The sequence below is a fragment of the Populus trichocarpa genome, chromosome 19 (genome assembly GCF_000002775.5).
Source record: "Populus trichocarpa isolate Nisqually-1 chromosome 19, P.trichocarpa_v4.1, whole genome shotgun sequence".
NCBI classification, from domain to species: Eukaryota; Viridiplantae; Streptophyta; class Magnoliopsida; order Malpighiales; family Salicaceae; genus Populus; species Populus trichocarpa.
In genome coordinates, this window is record NC_037303.2 from 13,984,644 (window position 1) to 14,010,673 (window position 26,030).

The 26,030-nt window shown below is 31.8% G+C and overlaps 2 protein-coding genes across 3 annotated transcripts; one reads left to right on the forward strand and one right to left on the reverse strand.

The window, feature by feature from the left end:
- Positions 1-349: 349 nt before the first annotated feature.
- Positions 350-5,272, reverse strand: LOC18108596 (protein ULTRAPETALA 1). The gene is made up of 3 exons (XM_006371539.3): positions 4,522-5,272; positions 2,655-2,979; positions 350-752 (listed from the first exon to the last, which is right to left on the reverse strand). Exons 1-3 carry the CDS (start codon positions 4,727-4,729, stop codon positions 578-580), a joined length of 708 nt encoding a protein of 235 aa, XP_006371601.1. The 5' UTR covers positions 4,730-5,272; the 3' UTR covers positions 350-577.
- Positions 5,273-20,660: 15,388 nt separating this feature from the next.
- LOC18108597 (beta-glucuronosyltransferase GlcAT14A) lies at positions 20,661-25,804 on the forward strand. Of its 2 annotated transcripts, none has more exons than XM_006371540.3 (5): positions 20,661-20,884; positions 21,323-22,135; positions 23,772-23,847; positions 23,961-24,076; positions 25,179-25,804. In XM_006371540.3, exons 2-5 carry the CDS (start codon positions 21,508-21,510, stop codon positions 25,685-25,687), a joined length of 1,329 nt encoding a protein of 442 aa, XP_006371602.1. In that variant the 5' UTR covers positions 20,661-20,884; positions 21,323-21,507; the 3' UTR covers positions 25,688-25,804. The 2 variants fall into 2 exon arrangements, with proteins under 2 accessions (XP_006371602.1, XP_006371603.1); XM_006371541.3 differs by having other exon boundaries at positions 21,381-22,135.
- Positions 25,805-26,030: the final 226 nt, after the last annotated feature.

The following is a 26,030-nucleotide window of genomic DNA, read 5'->3' on the forward strand; positions in this document are numbered from 1 at the left end:
GGATTAACTTATAAGTTATCAAACATGAAATACACCTGACTTTTAAATTATTTTTCACAATTAATTATTTTTCAGGTTTTTTTTATAATTTTAATATATTGATACTAAAAATTAAAAAAAAAATCTAAAAAACACCTTTTTTCTTCGCAATACTAAACACACTAATTTCAAAAGTATATATCAATACGCTAAACGCCCACCATTAATTCAATTTCACCATTTTAATTTTGATACCACCCCAGCTCAGCCATCTCAACTTTCAGCTCTGTTGTCAACCAATTTTTCCAGTGGCCGCTTGATGATGGAAATGGAACAGAGGAAAAAGACAGTACCAGGAGATATAAGGATGTAAAAGAAAAAATAAATGAGATAGATTACTAAATTTAGAAGTTCTATACCAGCCAATGAGAACAACGAATGCCTATCTCACAGACTGGAATTTCAAGTTTAATATGAGAAAATGTTACTCAAGGCTTCTCTTAACTGTGGGAGCAGGGGATTAAATGAAGCAACAATGCCATGGAAAGGCACCAAATAAAAGGGATATCAGGACTGCTAAAGCATCATTGTTTTGAACTCAAACTTTTGCATTCCTGGTGAAGTCAGTGCAGGTTTGGCAGCTGCAATCTGAGAAGCGACAGATCTCACACCCAAAGCACACACAGGAAGTGCAGCCCTTGCATGTTGGAGAACGGGTGCAACCTCTGTATACCCTTCGGCTTGCTCGTTCTTCATCATCATCACATGTTATTCTGAAATACAAAACGTCTGCATTATTCATTTCAAACTTGACATGTGGTTATAAATCCTTGAAAACCCATGAAACCACAACATAGTTAAATTTATACTCGCAAAATTTGCATGCAATGGCAGACCACTTTGCTGGGGACCAACTTAAAACTTTTATAGACAAACTAGTTAGATTTATACATTCAGGTTGTGCATCAGGCATACTTAATCATACGTTAAGTTCATCTGATAACGGCAAGAAATTTCATAACTCCTGGAGCCATTCAAAACATTGTCAAAGTGTAAGAAAGAAACACAACAATGGGAAAATATATGGAAAACATGACAGCTCATGAAGATACACAGGTGCATTTGCTTCTTCAAAGGAGATACATTTATGAAGCAATCAAATTTGGGAAGCAATACAAGAAATAATCACAATGAAATATAGAGTGAAAAGGTGGCAGAATATAAAAATTGGAAATGTTTCAAATTCTGCAAATGGGATCTCAATAAGACCTGTTTAGAATGTAAACATGCTCCAGCAATTATCAAGTACAAACATTTTCAGTGGTATTTCCTCGCATTTCACTCAGCACAGATACGCTATAAAAGTAGAGTGAAATTTAGAAAATAGAATTACTTAAAAATATTATTATATTCTGAGTTCACTCTATATCTTCTCATCAACAGCACTTCAGAATTAGAAAGTGCAAAGGTGGTGACGCAAGGTTGGATGACATCTTTGGCTATGTTTCAAGAACTACATGATTCCATTATTATCATGGAGGATAAGCAATTTTTAAGAAGCTTCAGAAATTTAAACACGCATCAAGCACAATTATATCTCTGTTTTTTAATATTTTTCAACATGCTAATAAATGGTGCTTAATTCATGGAAAGCCTGAAGAAAACTTAATGAGTTCTGCTCTTGCAACATTTTTATAATCCAAATTTACAGAAACTTGGCAAATGCAATCATCAGAGGATAAAAATTGACAAGCATAAACATACATCATAACAGAGATCAAATAAAAATGCTTCATAAAGAGAACACTTGTTGAAAAAATGTCCAGAAAAAAGATAAAATGCATGAAGTCACAATTCATTCTAATAAATCTGAAATCCTTCTATGACATACCAGAGATCATATCCTTTATTTATGATGTATTCAGCAAGAATATCTTATTTCTTTAATCCTCTAAATGTCCTTTAGCTCTCTCCGATACCTCTTAATAAGAATAATCTATCTATCAATGAGGATAATTTATTTGGCCAGATATCAGCCTAATCATGTAAAGTTGAAACCCAATCGATTGTACTTTTATCAATCCTGACCCATAACTCACTTGTATAGAGGCTTCTACTTGGCATCAAGCATTAGTCATATAAGCATGAAGGTGCATTATATAACATGAGCTTTTGTTTCTAAAGCATCTGCATACTTCCATCACCGAAATAGTGCAATATTCCATCTTCCATTATCAATGTCCATGCAAGCTAATTATTCATGTTATGAGCGATGATGCGCTAAATTCTATGTAAGAAATCACAAGTCAACAAAGTAGAGATGCAAATAAGGCAGCGTAACAAACGAAATTGGAATGAAATTTTTTTTGAATCCATAGCCTCCTTTTGCTCTCTAAAGCGTGTTCAACCACATGAGAAACTTTACCGGTTGAGCAACAGAGAGAACAAGAAATAATCAATAAATGTTATATTAAAAACTGCAAAAATGACTGAATCTCTATACACGCATGAAATGCATAGTCAGGATCTAGCTTTCAATGTAAAAAAGAAATAGATTTTAGAATCATGGTTCAAAATGGCTGATGAACTAAAAACTTCATGAAGATCAAAATAAAGCAAATCATCAACAGTCAGTGATTTTATTTTCATTTGATGCAATGTAATGGGAAACTTACTTGTCAAAAGGCATATCAGCACATTTCCAGTTCGCATCAGCCAAAGCATCATGGTGAATCTGACACTCCTCTTTGGTCCGTAATCGGAACCTGCGTTCCTTATTACATTTACTACAGCGAACAAACTCATCACGGTGACAAACTCGTCCATTATTTGACCTGTGGGATCCATTGCCATTTTTTGAGGCCTGATTGTAGTATTTGAGCAACACAGTCTTTGACAATGGAACCTTCTCCCCATTAACTATGACCCAGACATTGTTCTTCCATTTTCTAGCTGTCTCTCTTCCAGAGTGCTTTTCAAATGCAGCAGGAGTCATCGTATCTGGTATCAACCATTCAAATATTTTCAGAAAATAAAACAATCAAAAAATATAAACAAATATTAAAATAAAGGGGGCAAAAGGAATATACTTCAATACAAATAGCTATGATCACATGCAGAGAACAAATGAAAGCTCCACAAAGTCAAGTCACATAGAAAAAGATATTACAAGCATCCTTAGAATGCAATAAATTTTTAACATTCAGGAGCACCAACCGCCATTTTTTAAGAATTGTTGGGAGGTTATCAAGTGATTGAGACATTAGATATAAGCCTAACTGGACTATTGTGACAGAAAAGATGCCACCTTCTTCTGCAGGAGACACAGAATGGCCAATTGAGCACAAGGGAGTAGTTGCATAATCTTGGCTCTAAAAGTTACCAGGTAAGTCCAGCGGAAGGTAGTTTCACTTGCGAGTATTGAAGATAAACAGTATGACAGTTTTCTCCTTTCAGTGAAAGGACCACAAGAGCTATTCTTACGAACAGAATGCATTCCCTTTCCTATGAACCTAACACTTTTAAAGGGTGAAAACTGCCCTTCCTGCAGTCAAAACAACTTTTACTATCAAGACCTTGCAAGTCTCCGGTCCTCAACAGATGTTGAAACCTCCACTTATACCATCCCAAGGCCTTGATTTTCCAAGATGATATCAATTCTTGAATCAACTCTGAGGAGTTACAGGCACAGGTTAGACAGGCCTTCCAGTTGCACTGTGGCAAAATAAAATTTATAGCAATGTCAAAGCAGATAGATCTTGAGTTGTCAGAGGATGTATCCTAACTTAACATTACGTAGCCAGAAGCTCATGCACACAAAGACGTTGTCCCAGCTTAAGCATCGGTGTGCATGATAGCCCTTTAGAGGTCAACTTCCAAGATTGATCCCAGCCAGTAACCATCCTTGCACAAAACGACGGATTTTTTTCATAGAGTCAACTTGAATTTGAACATAATCTAAAGCAACAACAGTAAGGGTAGAGAGCTATAAGGATAGAGTTGCCAGAGGGAGTACTATAAAGTATATATAAGAGTGCCAGGTGATGCTACACAAAGGCTTACTCTGTCCAACAGGAAGAACAGAACTCTGGCATCAAAAACCAAATCTTAGAGCACCAAAGTCAACCATTGTAATCAAAACAACAAAAGCAATGCAGCTCCATCATAAAGAAGACCACTCAAAGACCACTTTTTGAATCAAAACACAAGCTTTAGTCCAATCTGAACCAGAAAACATCAGGTTGAAAAAGTCCACAGACAAAACTGCATTATCTAGTTGAGCAATGGCATGCACAACCCACTCTCTCAGACAAAACAACATACACTTAGAGATTGTAATAATACCAGAAAACAAAATTTAAACCATACAACTGGCTAAGATCTCTTGTCACTTTTGATTAGAGAAGAGACTGATATCCATCAACGTCAAAATATAACTACATAAGACCTATTCAACACGCATAAAAATCAAACCCCATTTCATCAACACCCTAAAAAAAAAGGGTACAGAAACCAAGACAAAAACTTGTCAAAAAAAGAGACCTTCATCGCAACCAGGAGTGCATTCACATGTGATTTCAAGTTCACCATTGATAAAAACCCTAAGCCTACCAACAGCATCGCCATATCTATGGCTGGTACACCCACACGTCACTTCTATGTACTCTTCACCTCTCTTGACCCCACTCATCTCTCTCAACTCTTCTTCACTAAACAACACCACCAGCTCTCTCTCAACCCCATTAGCCATTTTTGTCCCCCTTTCAAAAACTCTCCCTATTCTCCTCTCGAAAAAACAACCTAAACCCAGATGCCAAAATGAGATCTTTAAGCCAAAAACACCAAAGAAAAAAAAAGATAGGATTTTGAGTGATGGGTATTGATAATAATAACAAAACCCCACAAAACCACAAGGTTCAAAAAGGCTAAAAAAAAAGAGAGAAAGTCTCAGGCTTTCTTAAGAAACACGAGTCTCCAAGAGATCTGGTGGAGAAAACGTTGAAAGTGTCATCAGATAAATAGAGATGAGCGGAGGTCGTTGTTTTGTGGTGATTTTGGACAGAGAGAGAATGAGCTAGCTAAAGGTTCGTGGGGGTGTGTGTGTGAGAGAAAGGCAAGGTTAAAAATCCCTTTTTATGTGCTAGAATGAGTGCTATTTCCTATTGCTAACCTTCCTTGCTGCATGACATGACACGAGAGAAGAAAATAAATATATAGAGAGAGAGAGAGAGAGGAGAGAGAGATTTGGGGTCAGCCAGGGGACGGTGGGGTTTATTGGGGGTATGGGAAGAACTAAGTGAGGAAACGAGGTTTATTTACTAGGGCATATGAAGAGGATTCAGTTTATGTTGGAAAGCTTCACTTTTGCTATGGTGGTTTTGTGGTTGCCTAATATTTTTTTATTAAAATAATATTTTTTTTATTTTTTAAATTTTATTTTTCTATTAAATAATGCAAAAAATTAAAAAATAATAATTTAAAACAAAATTTTATTTTCCAAAAACACAGTTAAATCGTCAAACAAAAATACATTGAAGATCAACAACTTGAGCCGTGTGGTAGAGCAAAATTTTGCTACTTTTCTAGCCTGGGTTTGGTTGGAGTTATTCGAAGAGTCAAAGAAGTTGTGTGAGGTCTCTAATTTTTAGAATTACCTATGATTTTATCATAATCAATGAAAAGAAAAGGAGGAGATTTTTATTTTTATATTTTTGTTATGAAAAGGATAGCCTAATTTAATGTTTAAGTTATACTCCCATCCAAAATTTGCATATTTGTGTAGCATATGGTTTATTTATGTATCCAAAAGATAAACTTTATAGTACTCGAATTATAATTTATGGATATTTACCATATAAAAGATAGATACAAAGAAAATAATGAGATAACATATTTTTTTAAAAATAATTTTTTCATAAGAAAAGAATTCATATCATTTTTTTTGTGAGACCATATGTATTTTATTTATTTTTTATTATTATTATACGAAGACAAATGTGGTGGTGATGTAGCCATGTTAGCGATGAATTTGTGCATGTAATGAGCAACAAAAAAACAATATAGTAGTTCTTAGTTTCTAGGTTTGACAATGGTGGCCATGACGGCTAGGCATGCTTTCATGTACGATCTAGAGGTTGTTGCGATATGGTTTAAAGACGGTGGTGAATTCATAAAATGTCTCATGTGGTGGAGGTTTTAGTGGAAACTGTTGATCGCAGGACCAACTAGAACCTCCTTAATGGCCGCCGGATTTTGATGATGAATTTATTTTGCCGTGATCAAAAGGAAACCTCCATTGCTACAATTACTTCAAATTAATTGTGGATAATTAATGAAGAGGATTGATTATTTTGATTTGTGGAGAATAACTTTAATTAATTGAATTACAACACCAAGTAGAAGGTTTATATCCAAGTTAAGATATACGTGTTTTTATCAAACAAGGGCTCTAAGAAATTTATTTTCTTTTATATATATATATATATCATTTTAGATATGGATTATCTATTTAAAATTTTATCTTCAATAGATTTATTTTTAAATGTAAAAATTGATGCAATATTTATCCCTTTATTATTAATTAATTTTAGGGGGGGGGGGGACAATGATAATAAACACGAATTCACTTACTATACAAGTCAATAAGTCAAGGAATAAGTTAAATATATAGTTAGTGGATGAGTTTAAAACTTGGTGACTATTAAACTATTAAGTTACAATAAAATAATTGAATACACCTACTAAATTTAAATCTAATGGTCCAGAAGCTATCGTTAACTATCAGCCGATATTAAAATCGTTGCAATATTATTGGATATATTTTGAGAAGAGAGAATGAATTTCACGCAACTAAAAGAAGTGATTAATTAGAATTTGAATACGGACATAAAATTTATTAGATTTAAGTGGGCTAAATCTAATAATAGTGTATTCAAATATTTGAAACAACTACAATTTATTTATTTATAATAATACAACAAAATAGGACCCAAAACATAATTATAACACTTGAACTGGTTTGAGCGAGTTGATAAAAAACTCAATTAATTTTAAATTTAAACTAATTTAGATAAAAGAAATAATTGACCTGATCTTGAGTAAAACCTGGTCAAACTTATTAATATTTTTTTTATAAAAAAATTACTTAAAATAATATTATTTTAATTTTTTTAAAAAAAATTAAATTAATTTATTTTTATTTTTTTAATTTATAATCTAGATTTGATCCCGAGTCAACTAAAACTGATTTTAAAACTATACCCAGAAAAGGTAATTGCTTAGGGAGAGCGGTGTCACCTTGGAGGCCTCGATACATGATACGGGCTGCCAAAAGCTGGCTGAGGGAGAAGTAGTTCTCCGCTGATTAAACTTGTAAAAGATGCTGAACACTATTTTAATTAGTTACGGAATATAATAAATACTTTTAAAAGCACTTGCTTTATATCAAAGTTACCCATCCCATCGTAGAACAATAATTTTTTTTTATATATATAATCATATAGGTGGTGATCAGTGATAAAAATTTGGGACTATAAAATTTACTTCATCTGTGGTCTCAGGTTCGAGCCTTGTGGTTACTCATATGATGGCCACTAGAGACTTATATGATCATTAACTTCAGAGCCCGTGGGATTAGTCAAGGTGCGCGTAAGCTGACCTGGACATCCACGTTAAACTAAAAATTAATAAAAAAAATTTGGATGCCTGACAAAATATCATATTAAAAGTTAAAAAAACTCGAGTTAGTAAGTTAATAATAGAGCAATTTGAGAAATATCATGTTAATTAAAATATAATTTTTAAAAAATAATATCATTTAATTCTTATTTTTAATTTGTAGTTATGATTTGATTGAAATTGAATCAGGTTTGATCTTATTAAATATATTACAAGTTAATCCTTTAGATTATCTTAATTTAATCATGTCAACATTAAAAAGGTATAATACTTCTATTTTTTTATACTTTTTAAAAATATATTTATCTTAAAAAAATTAAATTAATGATTTTTAGTTTTTTTATTCATCTTGATATAATAATATCAAAAATAAAAATAAATTTAAAAAAAAATATTATTTTAATATATTTTTAAAAAGATATTATAAATTACAATATCAAACACTCGTTTAAATTGAAACCTAATCTATATCAAGTTAGGAACAGAGAGTTTGCTGTATCAAATGGCGAAACTAACCTTAATAATAATAATAATAATAGAGTTATTTATTTATTTATTTATTTAATCCGGGATCATAGGTCATAATTGCTGAGTTGTCATCGTTGAAGCCAACAAAAAGAACCTTGTCACGACTCACGAGTCATGTTCAACTTGCAGCTACCCAAGGATTTCATCTGTTCATTAGGTCATGTTTTGAGCTTTTTTCTTCCACTTTCCTTTATTTCTTTTCCTTTTCATTTTTTGGGCATTTTCGTGTAAAGAAAAAGTAGCCTCTAACCATAAAGTTGACATCCTCTACTATTATGCATCTCCTACACTTGTGTCAGTTAATTCTCCTGTGTTTCTCATATGGAGCCCTAAACATTAAAGATTAATAATAATAATAATAATAATATATGGACCAAAATGAGAAGATTAAATATTAAATACAAAATCCATTTTGACTAAAAGTCGGGATAGTTGTTTTTTAAAGTGTTTTTTTGTTGAGAAATACATTAAAATATTTTTTATTTTTTAAATTTTATTTTTTAGTATTAGCACATCAAAATAATTTAAAAATATCAAAAAAAATTATTTTTTTACAAAAACAATATCAAACAACAAAATCAAAACTTACCTTGAAAAACTCTTTTACCAATTGTCCATATAATATAATAGAGATCGCCACAACTTGTACTGTATATGGCTGGATCATTCAAAGAGACTTCACACTTTTCATTATTAAAAAACACACCAATGATTAGTAGTCAAAGGGGAAGATGAAGAATTCGTGGCCTCCAATGCACAAATTGGGAAAAATGAGGAAGTCCTTTGATCACAAACTAGGCCTCTTTTTCATGTGCCCAGCTCCTTTTGTATTCCTACTGAACAACTTTATCTTATTAATTAGTATTCTGTTCTTCAGAAGCACTCATTCAAAGTATGCATGGTTTTGTTTATTTCATTATAAAGTGAATGATTGCAATCTCAATCACGCATGGAAGTTGTGCCCCCATGCTATGCATCTCACCTCCTTGTGTTAGTTGCAGGAATTTTTTTATCAAGACTCGTCGGTTGTGCCAAAACAATTTCAATCGAGGGCTGCATGAATAGTGTTTTAAGACGTATAAAATAAAAAAATTATGTTTGGTTAAAAAAATTAAAATAAATATATTTCTGAAAAAGTTTTATAATAGGAGATGTTCTCTTTATCCCATTATCTTCCATCTTTTTTATTTCAAAACAGTAATTAAATCAATACTGTTTAGAAATATGATGGGTTTTAGAAAGAAAAAAGAAACTATTTTTAAATATTTTTTAAAGAGTAGACCAAGTTTATGTAAAAAATTATTTAGTTTGTGTGCTTCTACTGAGATTATGGTTTGATTGTAATAGGAAAGGAAATTGATTACATTATTTTGGCTGAAATTTATGTAATAATTATCAGGTTTTCATGAATAAAACTCATCTTAACTTGTGCTAGTTTTAATTTAATTTATCACTACCTAAACAAAGTCACTAGCTCCTAGTCTTTGAGCACATGAGACTATTTTCTCTGAAATGCAAGAACAAGATCGCTACCAGAAATGAGTTTGCTTTTCTGTTTCCACTGACATGTCCAGGGTTGTCTACTGGCACATATGATCTTAGTTTTAACCTACAAAAGCTTGCAAAATGTGCCCATTCCCCCGTTGGTTTTGCCAGGAGACACCAGGACAAGTGAGGAGGCTACTGGATGGATAGTAGATCTCACCTGCTTTTATTGCCATTGGTCAGAAAACAAGCATCTTGTTGCCCTGCTTGTCACTGTATGCTAAGTAGCTGCTCTCGAACAAAATGAAGGCATGAGGCAGGAAAATCCTGTGCCTGATACTCATGTCTGAAGAATGGCATATTAAGATATCATGACATGACACTGTCCCGTCTACTGATTAAACCACTGTGATTTATGACAGTGTCTGCATTAAATCTAATGCTCCATTCTAGACATATAGAATAATCACTTTTGCTATGCTCTAGAATGCATTAGTCCCATTACAAGAACATTTGCATGCCAGCATGTCGCACCAAATTGGCATGTCAAGAAAAAAGTTGGCTTTCAATGGCAAGAATCCCTATGTGATTCAGCCTGCATTTCTTCATTGCTGCTTTTCTTGTGTTTGTTCAATGAATTTCGAGAAGCCATGACAGCTGCCTTGGAAATTTGTTTTAATTAGACAAATTATGAACAAATGATAAATTAATTCTAAAGAACTTTTGTTTTTCTATTAAAAAAAACTTTTGATTTTTTTAGATTTAATTCTTGATTTCTAGTGATTAATTAAATGTTGATGATATTAAGAATTAATTCTTGATTTATAGTGATTTTATAATTCACTATAAAAAGGTGAGGGAAGAGTTTCTAACTTAAGTTTTTTAAATTTTATACATTCTTCTTCACCTCATTTTTTTAGCATTTCTCTTCTCTTTTTTATACTTTGATTTTCCTTCAAAATCTAAAGCTCAGGTTCATCTTGTTGAGAGATATTTGAGCTATATAATCTTTGGTTCAAAGACCTTGTTTAGAAGTGTATCTAAACCAAAGTAGTAGTGGTGAAATATTGGGAGGTATATTGTAAACATCCTAGTTGTACAAGTGAAGAGCAATAAAATTTTAAAGATAAATGATTCATCCTTAACAATAATAAAATATTCATTATTTTAAAGTGCTTCAACAAGTAAATATCTTTCTTGTTTTAATTTAAGCATGGTTAATTTTATTATTAGTATGTATGCTAGGTTTCTTGATTTTATATCAATTGCAAATATATTTTTAGTAAGCATACTAATATTCTTTATTTTTTGTGAGTGAAAACATGTTTGCCATTAATTATATTGTTGCATAGGCTTTCATTAAAAGCTTTCTTATATTTAGCATGCCTTGTTATGGTAAACTAAACATCATCGTTCACTAGTCTAATATACACAAAAACTATCAGCATGCGCTTCAATCAAAATACTAAAATAAAATTTGTAGTGATCTATTGTAATACATGCATGATTTATATGTTAATATACCTACGTACTAGGTGTATACTAACACTATGGCCCATGTTATGCTGCGGGCGAGGTCAAGTTTTTCCTAACGCAAAAAAAAAAAATGCTCAAGCAATGATAACATTTTTAAAGGAGAAATAAAAATGTGAGACCCAGGTCATTAATTTAAATTGGTTCAGTAAGCTTGTTTAATTTAATAGTATGCTTTTATATATATTGATAACCTCGTACAAAAAAATTGAATAAAACACTGGAGGTCAACTCTTAAACAATTTGACCTATGGAAAAAGAAATTGAAAAAAAAAACAATTAAAAAATATAAATAAAATTTGTGTCATCCCAGGTTAACTCGACCAACCTGTGACCCGAGTTCCGAGACCAGAATAACCCTATAAAAAATTACGAAGATCAAGGCTAATAATCTAATGTTGAATGATGAAATTAAAAAAAAAGTTTTTAAAAAATAACCTAAGAAAGACCGAAGTCAAATTTGACTAATTTTCAAAACCTATAACTCAGGTCATAAGACCGAGATTACCCTGTAAAAGACAAACACAAAAAAAGCTTGAATCAAAATTCTCAATCATCAAAGTATCAAAGGATGAAATTGAAAAGAAAGAAAAAATCAATCAAGAAAAGGATTACAAAAACAAAATAAATTACAATAAAAAGAATGAAGAACAAACCTAGTAGATAAACTAAATGAAATAAAACAATGAGGGAACAAATTTAAAAATACAATAAATGAAGAAAATAATAAAAATATAGCATTAAAATGAATGATGACCAAATTGGATATAAAAATTAAATGAAATCAAATGTTAAGGGACAAAATTGAAAAACAAAATCATCTACAAAAAAAATTAAAAGCAAAACAAATAGTAATAAAAAAACAAGGGTTAAAATTGACACAAATACAATTGATATGACACTTTTAAATTTTTAAAGGGTTGGTGCGAAACCCGAGACAAGGAGAGAGAAAATAAGGGAAGAAAAATGTTTGTTGATCTGCCGCCAACACGTGCTCTACCTCATGGAAGATCTCGGTGCACCACTCCAAATACCACCGTGGAAGGTGATGTTTGTAGGTTGGACAGTGTTGCTTGCGCTACTTACATGCTGACGTGTGCAACCATTTCTTTTGTTCAATAATATTAATATATATTAAAATACTAAAATGTTCTTAATTCAACTTGATTATAATTAAAAAACACCTAGAAAAAAAATACACTAAAATGTCCATGTACGCGACCTTAATTTCTTTTGTATAATTTAGATATGTTACTATCTTTAGAAAAGTGAAAAGATAAAAAAGCATCTAGATATCAAAGTGACTACTTTTTTTGCTTAGTAAATAAGTTATTTTACTATGTAAGCCATGATAAATATAATAATGATTAATAAATCATGAGAAAAATATCATAATACCGAATATACTTGAGATTTTTTTTTGATAATGACAAAACTATTATTTTATTGTTACAATCTATCACGAAACTATGTTTTGGTGAATAGCAAAAGAATGAATTTTTTTTTAATTTAGTGTTTAAATATTAGCTTTTCCATCCTTAATAGTTATTTCCGTAGTAATTTGATTTTTTTTAATAATAAAATATATTTTTAGATAATTTTTAATATACTGAACCCAAGTTATCTCTTCGTCAGATCATGACAAATTATTCACAAAAGTCAACGAGATTTATAATAATTTTAACTCTCACCTACTTCGAATTTTGAACCCCGATAGCATTGTGAAGGCCATAGGGAAAGCTTGCTTGTAAGTGAATATTTGCATGACTTGGATGTAAAGATGACAATTCCATCCAATTGTACGGATGTTTGGTGTTATTTGATATCGATCGAATCGAATTTTTATTATGATTGATTGAAATCAAATTAAAAAATATAAAAAATCTGATTTGATTTGACTAGAATATATAGACGTAGGTACCCCAATCTGCCACACGATTTTTTAACCTTTTTTTTTTTTTTAATTTTATAGGTTTGTAATTTTTTTTAATATAATGCGTCGATTCTTACACTATAATTCACGGAGGATTTTTTTTAGCATTATATATGACATTTAAATTTATTTTATGATTTATAGAAAAATATATACTTTGTTTTTTAAAATTAATTTTAAATAAAAAAATCAAGTGTACAATGAAATAGAAGATCCATCCTAACTTATTCCTATCTGAACTTTGAAGAGAGAGAATATATTAATATGTTGATTATTAAAAAATTATTTTAACTTAAAAATTTAATTTATTAAATAATATCTCAACTTATATATAATTTATATTATAATTAAATTTATTTTTTCAAATGAAAATTTTTTAAAATTGAAACTTGTATAATCAGTACTATGTTGAGATTTTATTAATTATAACGGAATGATAAAAATCTGAATTCTTAACCACTTTATCAAGAAGTCTTTAATATTATATTAAAAAATTATTTTAATCCAAACACTTGATCAGTTAAAGAAAATTTAAAATATAATTTATAATAGATGATTTCTCAATATATAATTTATTTCATATTCTAATATATTCTTTCAAGTAGAAATTATTTAAACTTTAAATTTGCATAACCCATATTATTTTGAGATTTTATTAATTAAAATAGAGCAATGATATCGTAAGTACTCGGTTAATAATAATAGAAGATGGAAAATAATATGATTTATATCATATTATAAGGCATGATAGTAGGGAAGGACCACCACCTCAATGATTTATATCAAATTACAAGGCATGATGGCAGGGAAGGACCACCACCTCAATTCAAACTTGATAATTGGCCTAACATTTTGAAGCTGCATATGATGACCACGCACGTACATAGACTGCTATTGCTCTGACATTTCATTGGTACTTACCTGTATATAATTCGCTTGGTGCTCGCCGACTATTAGCCTCTGAGTCTTCCTTTTACTAGAATCCAAGGAGGATTTGCAATTTCAAAAAGATTTCAAATCCACCAACTATGTTGAAATATAGTAGCCTCGAACTACTTAGTTTCCCTCTGTCCTTTTCTCTCTTTTGCCTACCACACGCCCCCTATAGCCCTAGAAAGAGAGCCTGAAGAGTCCAAAACACTTGAATGTTCAGCCTCTAAAGATCACCACATGCATCATTGTTTTGGGTTTGATTTATTTGCATGTTCATATGCCATGAATGGACCTTGCTTTTGTTGCCACCAGACTAGCTATAGCTAGCCCAGAACCCCCTATGCGGCTCGCATCATGGAGCAAATCATGATCGCCACCAGGTCAAGCCTAGCAGGTACGCAAGAGTTCGAAGAAAAATGGGAAGGCGATAGAATATTGTGCTGCAAAATATTGCCCAGTGACAGATTTTGTACAGGACAGCTTGGTGAATGCAGATTACGACAACCAATGTGTGCGAATCACTGACTCTGTCCGTAATTGGTACATTGGGACAGCATGTGTGTAGGCTTTTGCTAACACTTGAAAGCTTACAATTATGTCTTGATCTTCGTCAAGGACTCGAAAGCTTACTTGGACTGTAATTGTACTTAATTTACCCTCTGTTAATAGGTATTTTTGGGGTTGCGGTTCTACGGTGATTTTCAAATATATTTTTTTAATTTTTATATATATATATATTTTTTAAAATATTAATATCAGAATAAATTTTAAAAAAATTAAAATATAATTTTAATAAATTTTAAAGTATAAAACACTTTAAAAAACAACACATATCTCACTCCAAACAAGCAACATTCATGTATTTATAATTATGATAACTTTTACTAATATTACAGTTTGAAGAAACGTATTCATAAAAAGTTTTTTTTTTAAATTAAAGTATTTATCACGATTTGAAATATTAAAAAGCAAGTTTAAACTATGAAAATTTAACGTGTAGAGTTATGGTATCTAAAATCATCTTTAATTCTAAAATTTAGTTACATGTATTACTGTAACATTATGGGACTCCATTGTTAAGCATTATCCATGGTTATAGTAGAATGATCAGCAGGGCTGAATACCAAAAGAAGCCACCATGAAAAACTACCAAGGAAGTCGAGAAGATCAACCAAACCTCACCATGGCGCACGTAAATGCAAAAAAAGCAATGGACTGTAATAAGATACGTGGCCTAGCTAGGTGTGGCCATAGCATTGCTAAAAAGAGCACAAACGACTTGGCCTGTTTTAATTTCACCTTTTTTGCAATGATCATCGCCGCTAATTGTCATTATCATTGCCAACTTTTTCACTCTTTTTCCTCCTCCTTTTTTTGGGTTTTCTCAAAGTTTCAACTTTGATAATGTACTCTTGTTGTTACCAACAAAATCTTATCATCTGGGGAAGAAAGGGTACTGCAAGTAGATAACATTCTTGGAGGGATAATGACTCTCCAAGTGCAATTCTTCCTTCTAGGCTTGTTTGATATTGACATGGAATTGTAGGTTAAGAGTATAAAATTCATGTTTGATAATTATTTTTTATTTTTTTTTATTTGAATATAGTAGATAATAGACGTTTTGGAGAGGAGCTTGATACTTTAAATGCATAATAACACCAAATAGTCACTTAAGCTTCAAATTAAATTCGAATTTATCCCACTTAAAATATTTATGGCACAATGTATAAGCAATTATTGCAAGATAAAACCCAGAATGTTAGGAGCCCATTTGAGGTGTTGATTCATTTCTTCGTAACCTATTGATGCTATGCATGCAAAAGACTCGCATGACCTATGGCAATATGTGGATCCTCCAAGAGGAAAGATAAGTTAGAGGTTTTTCATTTTTTTTTAATTTTATATCAATGAGTATCACTCCAGTTTCAGTCCTAATGTAATAAATATTAGTATTTCTTATATCTTGAGTTGGAACATTTAATTTTTAATAAAAATTCTTCATGAATCTCCTAATTGACAAAAAATTTGATACGCAAAAAGTATGAAAACACATGAAATTAATTAACAGCCCATTTGATATTCTGTTTAAAAAATATCAAACTAATATATTTTTTAGTTCTTATATGATAATTTCAATATGGTAATGTTAAAAATAAAAAAAATAAAAATATTTTAAATAATTTTAAATAAATATTATCTTTAAAAATATATCTTAATACCAAATACACCAAACAACTTGAGGAATCATTGGTAAAGGGTGGGATAATAATTTACGAGCTCGTAATTGAAGTCATTCACTCTCTAGTCTCTATCATTGTGTAGTTAGTTGGACCTACACGTCTTTTTCAACTTGTAAATCACATCAAATTAGCTAAAGATGTACCCATGATTTTATCTAACATGTCACCCTGGGAATACAGCTTAAATGAAGGTTTGTTAAAAAAAAAATTATTAAATTTTTTTATATATAGTTTTGATGTATTAATATTAAAAATAAAATTTTAAAAATAAACAAAATAATTTTTTTAAATAAAAATTACTTTAAAAAATAATAACAATTATACTATGAAACACCCTACTTGAAGTATACGAGTGGCTGTTTCTGCTTATAAAAAGAAAGGAAAAAAACGATAACAAACAAAATATGTTATCTACAAAATGGTATAACAAAGTGTCATTTATAAGTCTGTTTCTTGGAGTCTTTGAGCTTGTCAATCTTGCATCTCATTCTGGCCCTACCGCCGTAGTAATCAAGCCCCCACTGATTTGTCCTTCGTCAGGTAAGGTTGGCACCTCCATATCAGGTGGCGATCAGCGTGACGGGACACTTGTTGGTGTCTTGGTGAGGATGGGAGAGGTGGGTCACTGCACAATGATAGATGTAACTGGCCTCTTCAGAGATGCTACCTTAATTGGCAATTAAGAAAATATATTGTTTTACTATATATATATAAACACAATTTATAAAACATTTTCAAACACAGTTCAAATGTATAATTTATATTTTGTTAAAACCACTGAAAACAGTACTTGAAAATACATTTTCAATCTAAAATATATATGCTTCACATAAACATTTATACTACGTTATTAAATACATATAAATAATTGAATAATGTTAATGTATATTTTGAATATAAAACATCTTTTGATTTTTTTTTGATAAATTTAGTTTTAGTAAAAAAAGAACATGCATGATTTCTTAAATGCATTGCTAAATATTAAGAAAAATCTTAAGAAGAAAACACGCACAATCTACTAGAGATTGTGAGATCCACCATTGTAGCTCATATTAAATTAATGATAATAACTTACAATCTTCTAGATTTTTTTTTTCCTTTTATTTACCATTTTTGCTGTGATAATGAGTCATTATGTCATATTATTACTGAATTTTCTGGCCACGATGAGAGAGGTATATACTGGTTAATTTACTTGGAATCGTACATGAACAAAAACATCCATGTGCACCTACATGTGGCCTAGGAGGAGGAGGAGGAGGAGGCCTAGGAGGAGGAGGAGGAGGACGACTCCCAGTTTCATTTTTGCTCATCCCTGCTTTTATTTAGCATGCATGGTACAATATAATAATTCTTTCTCTTCCCTGATTTGAAGGCATTTTCAACTCATTCTTTTCGTTAGGTCAATGAAGCCTATACGAAGTGAAGTAATAATTCTTTCTTTTCACAATTTGAAGGCATTTTGAAATCGTTCCTTACGTTACATCAATGAAGCCCATCCAGAGGGTCCATTTCACATGGGCCTTTACTTCTTTGGGTAAGTTTAGAACGTTAAGCTGAGGAGATCATGTAGTATTCAGTGTTGCTGGTGGGATTACTTTTTTTAATATAAGAAATATGTTCAAGCATTGCTAATATAGTTTTTAATAATTTTTTTAATTATTAAATCAAAATAAAATATATATTAGATGATATTTAAAAAAAAAATATTAATACGATAATGATATATTTGACTAACTCAGGTTATAATATCATGATAACCCTATAAAAAATAAATAAAAATAAATCATAAACACCAATTTCTAATCAATCTAATGTTGAAGGACGAAACTGGAAAAAAAAAATATTCGAGTCAACTTGCCAAACTCGTGATCCAAGTCATGAGATTAAGATAATCTCATAAAAAACATAAAACATATAAAAAAATAACGAATCCCAATTTTCAACCAACTCGATATTGAATGATGAAATTAAAAAAATAATTCAAGTCAACCCAGATTAACATATTAAATTTACAACTTTGTTTATGAAACCGAGATAACTTTATAAAAAACAAATAAAAACATTCAAGTTTTTTTATTTGATATTTGTTTTTTAAAAATTAATTTTTTTTTTAATTTTATTTTTTGATATTAAATTATTAGGCCTTCAACTTTGTGATCTTTTTCTTTTTTTTAGGAGTGTACTAATCTCATATTCAAGCTAACGTGATTATCAAGTTTAGTCAGGTTAACTAAAATATTCATCACGTGGATTTTTTTATATATTAGAAAAAATCTAACCTGATTCACGGCATACATGAAATATCAAAGCAAATCCAAACATAATTGGTCCAATCTTTTTGAATAAATAAATACATATAAATGATTTATCTAATCTTTAAAGAATAACGAGAACCCATTCCCTTGCAACAAATCTTAATTCACTAAGGTCTTAGTTCTTATCGGCATCCACAATAAATGATTATTCAAATTTCGAAGGACCCCCCATGGATGCAAATAGCTTTGTTTTGCTCTGCACAAAATACTCAAGAATGGGAAGACAACTTGGATATTCACTAAAGATAGTTTCTTGAGATGTCCTTATCTGACATCTTTAGCCATGCTGTTATAGCCATTGAACGCTATATGTCCCCCCAAAAGTGCCTAACACTTTCTTGACTGTGAGCCTTGACCTAACCTAACCGCTGTGAATAGTGAAGAGAAGATCGCTCAATGGTCCACCGAACCAAAAACTTCTTGCAGGTGTTTGGAAACGTGTAGTTATTTTTTTAAAAAATTATTTTTGATATTAGAATATTAAAAAAATATTAATTTAAAATAAAAAAATATTTTTTTTAATATTTTTTTTTAATATTTTTAAAATATAAAAACAAATTGGTTAAAATTTAAATATCAAAAGCATTATTCTACCCCGGACGTGTCCAGCAGAATCAACGTTTTGTAGCTACCGGCTAATGGGTCCCGCAGCAATTTTTATTATGGAAAACTTAGATTTAGTCCCTAACTTATTATTTTATTATCAATTGAGTCTACAATCTTTTGATTTATCAATTTTACTTTAAATGGAATCTACATTAATTCATCCTTTTGAAGCGTTAAAACAGTTCTCGATTTATTACCAAAGACAACTGTAACATTAATCAACACAAGAGGAAAGTCTTAAGCATCTAAATATTTTAATTTCCTTTTAATCAAATATTAGATAATAACATCTCATCTATTTAAAGTGTTGAAATTAGTTTAAGTCGCCATCCCAAATTACAATCTTAATATTAAAATTAACACAAAATGAAAGATTAAGCGTCAAACAACCCTAACTTTTCCTGCTCCTATTGGAAAATGATAGTAAAAGGCATAAAATGAAAAAAAATAAATTAAAACTTTCATTTTTTTATTATTTAGAACTAAAATCCATGCTGTCCAAGGCAAAAACACAACGGTTACTACCGACAGAACAGGGTTCCTAAGTTGTTTTAAACTGAAGAGAAACAGAACAGAAGATGGTTCAGAGTTTAGAAGATGATAAAGCCAAGGTTTGAGATGCCCGAACTTCACGGTGCTCTGTAAGATTCCGAGATTAATGTCTCATTAATTCATGCCATAAGTTATCTTTTAAGTTTTTGTTAACACATCCCCTGCTTGCATTGGCGCGTGGGCTAGCCTTGATTTTTAGAATTTGTTACCTATTGTGATTTAATTATATTTTTGAATTTTAAATTATTATTTTGATATTTTTGAATCATTTTAATGTGCTAATATAAAAAATAAATTTTAAAAAACAAAAAAAATATTATTTTGATACATTTAAAAACGAAAAGTATTTTTAAAAATAAACTTTATCACACTCTTAAACAAACCCTTAAAACTGATTGTTTTTGTGTTTAAATGTGTTTTAAAAATGTATTTGACTTAAAAAAAATTAAATTAATGATTTTTTAGTGTTTTCTCATAGTTTTAATGTGTTGATGTAGATAAATAAATTATTTCAATATGTTTTTTAGCAAGAAATATTTTTTTAAAAATACTCTCACCACAATACTAAATACACTTAGATTTTTGACAATTATCTATGTTAATTAAAACGTAATAAACATAAGAATGGTTAAACTATGAGACAATTTATTGACCATGCAGCTCATTGTATGTTGAAAGATTTAGTAACAAATGTTTAACTTGGATCAGAGGTTATTTTTGTGTGATCAAAGGTTATATATATTAACTATGATTTTATGGAGTAATAAAAAAAATTAGTATAGTAAAAACCACGCGCCATGAATTGACCTGGGAGCTCTTTCAATTCCTCAAGCGTCATTGTCTATGCTTCAAATAATTACCAAAAAAACAAGCAAATTAATCCATGTTTTCACCAAATAATTTAATACAAATCCAAAATCTTGATCAATTATTCTCTATCAGTGTTCCCATTACCTGACGGTCCTATCGCCCTCTCTCTTTGAAAGAATTAAAAATCAGCTGATTCTGCTCAAAGCTTCAACCTTTGAATCTCTCATTTTAAAAAGATCGCAACTTTCCCTCTCCTCATCTCTCTCTTAACTACAAACTCTTCAAACATAGTAAGTGTTTCTTCTTTTATTTCCTCTTTTTTGTAGTTCTCTTGTGTTTGAAGTTTCAAAAACTTGTACTCCAAGCATCTCTTCTAGTCTCCCCATGCCTATCTCTTTCTACTAACTTTTTGTGAGTGATAATTAGATCTGGAACAGTTTTAAGCAAAACCCCACTTTTTATTTATTGCATTTCTTAAATCTAACTGCTTCTTGGTCATTAAAGTTTGAATTTTTAAGTTGAAAGTTAACATTTTTATTGATTGCTTTTATCAACTGTAAATGCCTTTCTTTTATTGGAATTATTAGGTGTGCTCAGCTTTTTCCCTGTAACTGTTAGTGCCATGGAGATTTCTTTTTGATTTTGCTAATTTGGAAATTTGAGTTCTTAATCTGGGAATCTTGTTGAGGTTTTGTTATTAAACATGCTAGTGCAACTTTGCTTCAAAGTCTTGATAGGTTAGATGCTGTTCATTTATCTGAAAAGGAGGCTTTGGCTCTATTACAGAACCTCCCTGCTTCTGTTTGGCTCTTTGCTGTTCAGTAGATTGGTTGGGGTTTTGCTTTAGCTGTTGGCGTTTCTGGGCTTCCTCTGGCAAGTTGGAGTTCGGGAGCTTTTGAGTTGGAGGAGATCGATGTCTATCAAAAAGGCATTTGTGAGCATGAGGAAGAATGGAAATTCCCACCCAGGAAGGTTGTTTGGTGATAGAAGATGGCTTATTCCATTCTTTACAAGCTTGCTTGTGTTTTTAATCCTGTTCTCTTCAGCTACTTTTGGGGTATTTACATCTTCTTATGGGGTAGAGAAGGTTCCATTTGACACTGTTTCATATAAAAGGCCGGAGAACTCAAATGGGTATTTTGTAGAATCAGATTTAAAGAAATGGTTTAATAGAAGTAGGTATTCAGAATTGGAACCGCCTAGATTAGCTTATCTCATTTCAGGGACGAAGGGTGATAGTCAAAGAATGATGAGGACTTTGCAGGCTGTGTATCATCCTAGAAACCAGTATATCCTACATTTGGATCTTGAGGCACCCCCTCGAGAAAGGTTGATGTTGGGAGTGTATGTGAAGAGTGATTTGACGTTTCAAGAAGTTGGGAATGTGCGTGTAATGGCACAGTCCAACTTGGTGACTTACAAGGGGCCTACTATGATTGCCTGTACCCTTCAAGCAATTGCAATCATGTTGAGGGAGAGCTTGGAGTGGGACTGGTTTATCAATCTCAGTGCTTCAGATTATCCTCTTGTGACACAAGATGGTTAGTACATGATGCTGCATTTTTACTTGTTTTATAATTATTATTGTTGCCTTTTTCTTGTTCTGTTGTTTACCTTATTTTGTTCCATTTCCATAAGAGGATCGGTGATGTTTAAGAATTGGTAATTTACCTATTGAATTAATTTGAACTTATCTCCACATATGCAGTGAAACTGTGCTCTGGTTCTTGTATCCAGTATAGGTAAATATCAGACAAATTGTAGTAAAAGAATATTTAAATGTGGATGGAGTGAAGATTGATGCAGTAAGTTGCTAATCCAAAACAATAATGGGTCTTTCAATCTTATCCTTGCTTCAGTTCACAAATAAGTTAAATCCATTAACCTTTCCTGTGTGAACGTGGTGTGTTTGGATCCAACCAGGTTTCCTTCATGCGGTTCACATATCATTTCTCAGTGCTGATGCCATTCCACATCTTTAGTTCTAATTAAATGAAGCTTCAATTTTTTGCCTTTAGGGCAAAGCTTTGAGTTATAGTTCTCAAGTAGGTTTTGCGCATTTTGCTTCTAAAGAAAAGAATGTCTTTGTTCTAAATTGGGGAAGGCATGAAATTAGCATACTCAATCGATCACATTGTCGTGCCCTCTTTTTGCACATCAGCAGTCATGTATGTTATAGAAGATGCATTTCTGTATTGCATTTGTAAGATGTTTTGGAGATTACAATCATGCCTTAAATGTTCTTATGGGGTTCTATTTATATTCGAATACACAAAGAACAGAATTTTGACACTGAGAGTTGCACATGGAGTCTAAAGCCATTTAACAGCCTTTCAAGGGAATATAGCCACTGTATTGTTGTGATCTGCTGGAGGCTGGCTCACTATGTGCAGCTGCTAAGTGCTAACTCAGTCTTTGGGGTTCAAGGAACCTCAAAATCTCCGCAAAAAGGAGACTTGGTATCAGGGCTGATAAAATTTATTTCTATAGGGAGACTCTTCTTGAAAGTTGTGGACTGGATTCTGGGGTGAGTTACTGTCTCCTGGAGCTCTGCTGTATGTCATTCTGGAGTGAGAAATTTTGCTATGTGCCTATTTTAAACATTTCTCTTGCCCCCTAATAACTAGATTTATGCTTCCACATGTTTTTCTCAACTCTAGTTATTTTTAATGGAAAAGATCATCTCCTGTGCTCTCTTATTCCATCGTGCAAGGTAATTCTCTTTGAAAAAAATCTATTTTCTTACAGGGGCAATACTAGGTGTTGGTTCTGCCCAAGTGATTTCCTGCAAGGTTTAATTTGAAAACTCGTAAACTGTATAAACCATAACAAGATGTCAGCATTTATCTTATTAGATCAAGGATGCATTGTCTTATGCTATGGTTTTTGGTATACAATCATGTTAAATGGTTGTCTCTCAACTCTTTGATTGACTTGCTATTCATAAGTTGCATTGAATGGATGAACTGACAGAAACAGCATTCTGCCTTCAAATCTTTTCATGCTGTTCAGCAATATGAATAAGTTTTGTAAATTGACTTGCAAAATTTCTCTGGAGAATTATGAAGGGTATAGGAGGATTGAATTTTTTTTTCTTCCTGAAGTTCTGGCAATTCTGTTTCTTGTAGATATGCAGATGCTTTGCAGTTGTGAAATCTGATTGTATTTTGACTGCAGATCTGCTCCATGTGTTCTCAAATTTGTCTAGAAATCTTAATTTCATTGAACACACACGGCTAACTGGATGGAAAATGTAAGTGAAAAGAACACAGAACTTTGCATTACTGCATTAGCAAATCTTCATCCGCGTCTATTTTCTGAAAAAGAGTTCACTTGGGGCATTTTTGATCTGCCAACTTGTTGCAGGAACTCCAGGGCAAAACCAATTGCTATTGATCCAGGCCTTTACTTATCAAAGAAATCCGACCTTTCTTTGACCACTCAACGTCGATCACTGCCCACTTCTTTCAAGTTGTTTACTGGTATGCATGTCTATTTAAGCTTCAAGGGTTATTTTTAGTTTTTTATATACAATTATTTATCAATGAGATGCTGGTTGTAACTTTGTGGGATTGCATTGCATTTCTGATTCATGTAAGCTTGAAACCATTCATAGCTGAATATTAAATTCACTGCTTATCCCATACTCTATCACCCTCTTGCTCTGTGTATGTGCTGTGTGCGTCCAACATGTTTACCGATGTACTTGCATAGAGGACAGGAAACATGGTGTAATGCATGGAAAACACCAATACACAGGGCATATTGGGGAATGCATATAGCAACGCATTACCCTGACCAAAGTTTGGCATATTGGGGAATGCATATAGCCATACTGACATCTTACATGTGATAAGGATGAATGCTGACATGTCATCATTATCATCTTAAATTCATGTAGGTTTTAAGAGATCTCTCATGTTGCATTATTTAGTTGCGCAGTCAGTTACTGCAAGTTACAGAGAATGCAGTAGGTGAAAACAAAATATTATCTTGATCTTTTGCCTGAAAAGTGTCTTTAGAATCTCTCCTCTCAAGTTGGCTATCCTGGATAAGTATAGTAAGGGTCTTCTTTCTGTATTTTGTTTTCTACCCTCCCTTTTTGCATCTTTTTTCTTCAAATTTGAGTTGTTTTAGTTCATCCAGTTATGATCCCCACTTGAGTGACATATTGTGAGTGAGAATTTAGAGAGTCACCCGTCATTAGTATTGCTTGAAGCGGCTTCTCTTAAGAATTGAAGCTGCACAAGCATTTGAGTTTTGTTACACATCCATTAAGAAGCAACTCCTTTTGAACCTCATGGAGCCTGTTGATGGTCGCTAGATTATCTTTAGTGGTGGTTCTTAAGCTGGTATAAGACTCGACCAGAATCCTTGCATGATAGAGAACTATGAGGCTGAACGCCTTCTGGTCATTTGATTCTCGTAACTCTGCATCTAGATAATTTCCTGCAATTGTTTAACTCATGGCCTCTGGAAAATTGATTAGTTTCTATACAGAGACCTCGTCCTTTATTTCTTTTGTTTTAATATGAGAAAGAAAGAGAGAAGAGAATGTGAATTTATCTTTCTTCCCGTATTCAGGTTCAGCATGGATAATGCTAACTCGATCGTTTCTTGAGTACTGTATAATGGGATGGGAGAACCTTCCACGAACTATCCTCATGTACTATACAAATTTCGTCTCCTCTCCTGAAGGATATTTCCACACTGTTATTTGCAACACTGAAGAATTCCAAGACACAGCCATAGGCCATGATCTCCACTACATAGCCTGGGACAACCCTCCTAGGCAGCACCCCCTCTCGTTGACAATGAAAGACTTCGATAAAATGGTTAAAAGTAATGCCCCATTTGCCAGGAAATTTGCAAGGGATGATCCCGTTTTAGACAAGATTGATAAAGAGATTCTAAACCGCACAAGCAGGTTTGCTCCTGGAGCATGGTGCATTGGCAGCTCAGGCAATGGATCTGATCCATGCTCCGTGCGTGGTAATTATTCCCAATTTCGACCAGGTCCTGGTGCTGAAAGGTTGCAAGAACTGCTTCAGTCATTGCTGTCCGAAGATTTTCGAAAAAAACAGTGTTCATGATGAAATAAAATTTTGACATAACTTTGAATTGTACATTGGTATATTCATAGATCATACAGCTTGTGTACACAACAAAACTGTTTTTTAAGATGAAATTGTAACAGTTACGTTGTATTTTGTTAGTGTCTTGCGATAAAAAGAACACACACACACACACACAATATATATATATATATATATATATATATATATATATATATATGACACTATTCATTCAATAGATTACTACCAAACTTCTTCATCAGGTTCCAATTTATCACATTGACTTGTATATTAAATATGTAATCGTCTAATGGTTATAATCAAATCTAAATAGAGAATCATGCAAGCTTATACTTGTATA